General features: G+C 43.9%; 1 protein-coding gene across 1 annotated transcript in view; it reads left to right on the forward strand.

The window, feature by feature from the left end:
- Positions 1 to 1,003: 1,003 nt before the first annotated feature.
- Positions 1,004 to 3,170, forward strand: part of MOK (MOK protein kinase) — a 46,962-nt gene continuing 44,795 nt past the window's right edge. Inside the window, exon 1 of the mRNA XM_012555643.2 lies at positions 1,004 to 1,131. Coding sequence (XP_012411097.2) covers positions 1,125 to 1,131 — 7 coding nt within the window. The 5' untranslated portion in view covers positions 1,004 to 1,124. The remainder of the gene's footprint in view (positions 1,132 to 3,170) is intronic.

Below are 3,170 nucleotides of genomic sequence, written 5' to 3' on the forward strand. Positions count from 1 at the left end.
AATTATACACATAAAAAATGTTGGCATGGCCTTTTTTTTGTCACATGTAGAGATGTCGTTGTTGTCTTGGGCTGTGGAATTGGTTCCTACTCCTGGTGGCCCCACGTGTTTCGTAGTACAACTGCTCTATTGGGTTGTCTTGACTATACTATTTATGGAAGCATATCACCAGGTCTTTTTTGCCGTGGCACGGCTGGGTGAGTTCATACCACCAGCTTTTTGGTTACCAGCCAAGCACAAACCTTGTGTGCCATACAGGGACTTTTTGTTATATATCTACGTACTCACCACAATAAGAAAAAAATTTTTTAATACTATACCAATATATAGTATGGTTATTGTTTTTATTGCATTGTCAGTTCACTGAAGCCAGGCCACTGTCTTGCTTAGTCATCATATTTGCATATAGTTCATTCGTATATTCATTCATTCAGCTAGAACAAAAGTTTCAAGAAGTCAGGGACTTTTGTCTACACTGTTCTCTTTTGCATCTCCGGTGTTCGCAAGTGTTTGGCCCATATTGGACGCGCAATAAATATTTGTTGAATTAAAAAGAAAAATATACTTTACTGAGCAACTGCCACGTACCAGACTAGTATATTCTCAACTAACTGCAAGACAACACTGCAAAGAACAGGTATTAATTGACAATTATTCAGTGAGGCCCCAGCTCAGTGAAGCTCAAGGCTGTGTATCTTCCGTGTATTAGGTCCCAAATCGCGAAGTCCTCCGATGGCTGGGACCTATTTAGGGATCCCGGTGAAGGTGAAGGTCGCCTACACCGAAAGGCTAGGAATTCCTTAAAGTTGCAGAGGAGATTGCCTAGCAACCGGAAGGAGGAGGCGGGCTGCACTGCGCACGCGTACACGTAAAGCCCGCCCATACGAGCGGGGCATTTGCGCACGCGCCAGCAGCTGCCTTGGGGCGGTCCCGGCCTGACGGTTGCTAGGGTGACAAGGATACAACATGGCGGCGGGATCCTAACGCTTTCCATCAAGGGTCTACCGCTGAGGTCCTAGTGCGGAACTCGGTCTCAGGGGAGTGAAAGGCAAGGGACCACCCTCCTGCCCTTTTCTTCTCCGTCGTGTGTCGGCAACGGGTTGCCACCAGCTTCCGCATGCAGGATGAAGAGTGAGTGGGGTCGGGAGGGGCAGGATGCGAGGACGAGAGGCAGAAGTCGGAGGAAACCGGGGACCAAGGGGCCAGGGGAGCGGACCTCATCCTCCTGCGGCCGCCCGGCGGGCGGGGGGAGACACCGCGTGTGGAGGCCAAGAACTCCGCTGGGCTGTCAGGAGCTGGCACCCCCGGAAAGAGCTCGAGGGGTTCTGAGGCATATTTGGGGGCGAGGTTGTTATGTTGGAGTTTTAGGAATTGGGTGTGATTATTTTTTTTTTAATGCTTAGTTGAACCTGAGGCTCTTGAACATTCGGCAGTAATTTAGTGAGTGCTCACAGTGTGCGCTCCCAGCCGTTTAATGACATCGGTTTAGTGTGCATTTGAGAGAAAAGCTGAGCTGTGTATTTCCTTTTGTCATTTTGTGGATCAAGCAGTAGTGTTTTTATAGGAACTTTGAAGCAACCTTTTAGTGAATTGAAAAACTGTTACTGGAAAGTTGAGAAATGAGATTGTTGTTATTGTTAGGTGCCATGGGGTGGATTCTGACTCATGGCGACCCCATGTGACAGTGTAGAACAGCCCCATAGGGTCTTCTTGGCTGTAATCTTTACAGAAGCAGGAGGCAGATCACTAGGTCTTTTTCCCGCTGAGCGGCTGGGTGGGTTGAACCGCCAACCTTTCGTGAGGTAGTCACCCAGAAAATGTAACGGATAATTGGATTTGTGTTGTTGACAATCCAAGTGCAACGAGCTAGAATGTTTTTTTCCACATTACTGTACAGATAAAATCGTGGTTTATGATTGAGAGCCAGAGGTGGCAAAAATTCTGACATTTTTTTGCTGTGAAAAGATTGAATTTTTTAGGTGTAGTTCTAATGTTGAATTTGTATTGTATCCTAATTATTTGTCAATTGATAATTTGTATATGGCATAAACTGTGTAACAAAGATCTTTAAAATATAAAACTACAGACCAATATCTCTTATGAATATAGGTGCAAAACTTCTCAACAAAATTCAAGTCTTCATCGTTGGGTAATACTCCATTGTGTGTATGTACCATAGTTTGTTTATCCATTCATCTGTTGATGGGCATCTAGGTTCTTTGTTTTTGCGATTGTGAACAATGCTGCCGTGAACATGGGTGTGCCTATGTCTATTTGTGTGATATATTCCTAGGAGTGGGATTGCTGGATTATATGGTATTTCTATGCCTAGCTTTCTAAGGAAGCACCATATCGTTTTCCAAAATGGTTATATCATTTTGCGTTCCCACCAGCAGTGCGTAAGAGTTCCAATCTCCCCACAGCCTCTCCAACATTTGTTATTTTCTGTTTTTTTTATTTGTGCCAGTAATGCCAGGGTGAGATGGTATCTCATTGTGGTCTTGATTTGCATTTCTCTAATCACTAGTGGGAAACCCTGGTGGTGTAGTGGTTAAGAGCTACAGCTGCTAACCAAAAGGTCCGCAGTTCGAATCCACCAGGCGCTCCTTGGAAACCATATGGGGCAGTTCTACTCTGTCCTACAGGGTCACCGTGAGCCGGAATCGACTCCATAGCAGTGGGTTTTGGGTTTAATGGCTAGTCACTGTGAGCATTTCCTCACATGTCTGTTGGCTGTTTTAATGTCTTTGGTGAAATGTCTATTCATTTCGTTTGCCTATTTTTAAATTGAATTATTTGTCTTTTGTTGTAGAGGTGCTGGATTTCTTGTAGATTTTAGAGATTAGACCTTTGTCTGATTTGTAATAGCCAAAATTTTTTTCCCAGTCTGTAGGTTCTCTTTTTGCTCTTTTGCTGAAGTCTTTTGATGAGCCTAAGTGTTTAATTTTTAGAAGATCCCAGTTATCCAGTTTATCTTCTGGAGTTTGTGTGTTGTTGGTTATGGTTTGTATGCTGTTAATGCCGTGTATTACGGCCTCTAGCATTGATCATATTTTTTTCTTTGGCTTTATATTTAGGTCTGTGATCCATTTTGAATTAGTTTTTGTGTATGGTGTGAGGTATGGGTCCTGTTTCATTTTTTTTGCAGATGGACATCCAGTTTTGCCAGC

This window comes from Trichechus manatus, unplaced genomic scaffold (genome assembly GCF_000243295.1).
Source record: "Trichechus manatus latirostris isolate Lorelei unplaced genomic scaffold, TriManLat1.0 scaffold00045, whole genome shotgun sequence".
Classification (NCBI taxonomy): Eukaryota; Metazoa; Chordata; class Mammalia; order Sirenia; family Trichechidae; genus Trichechus; species Trichechus manatus.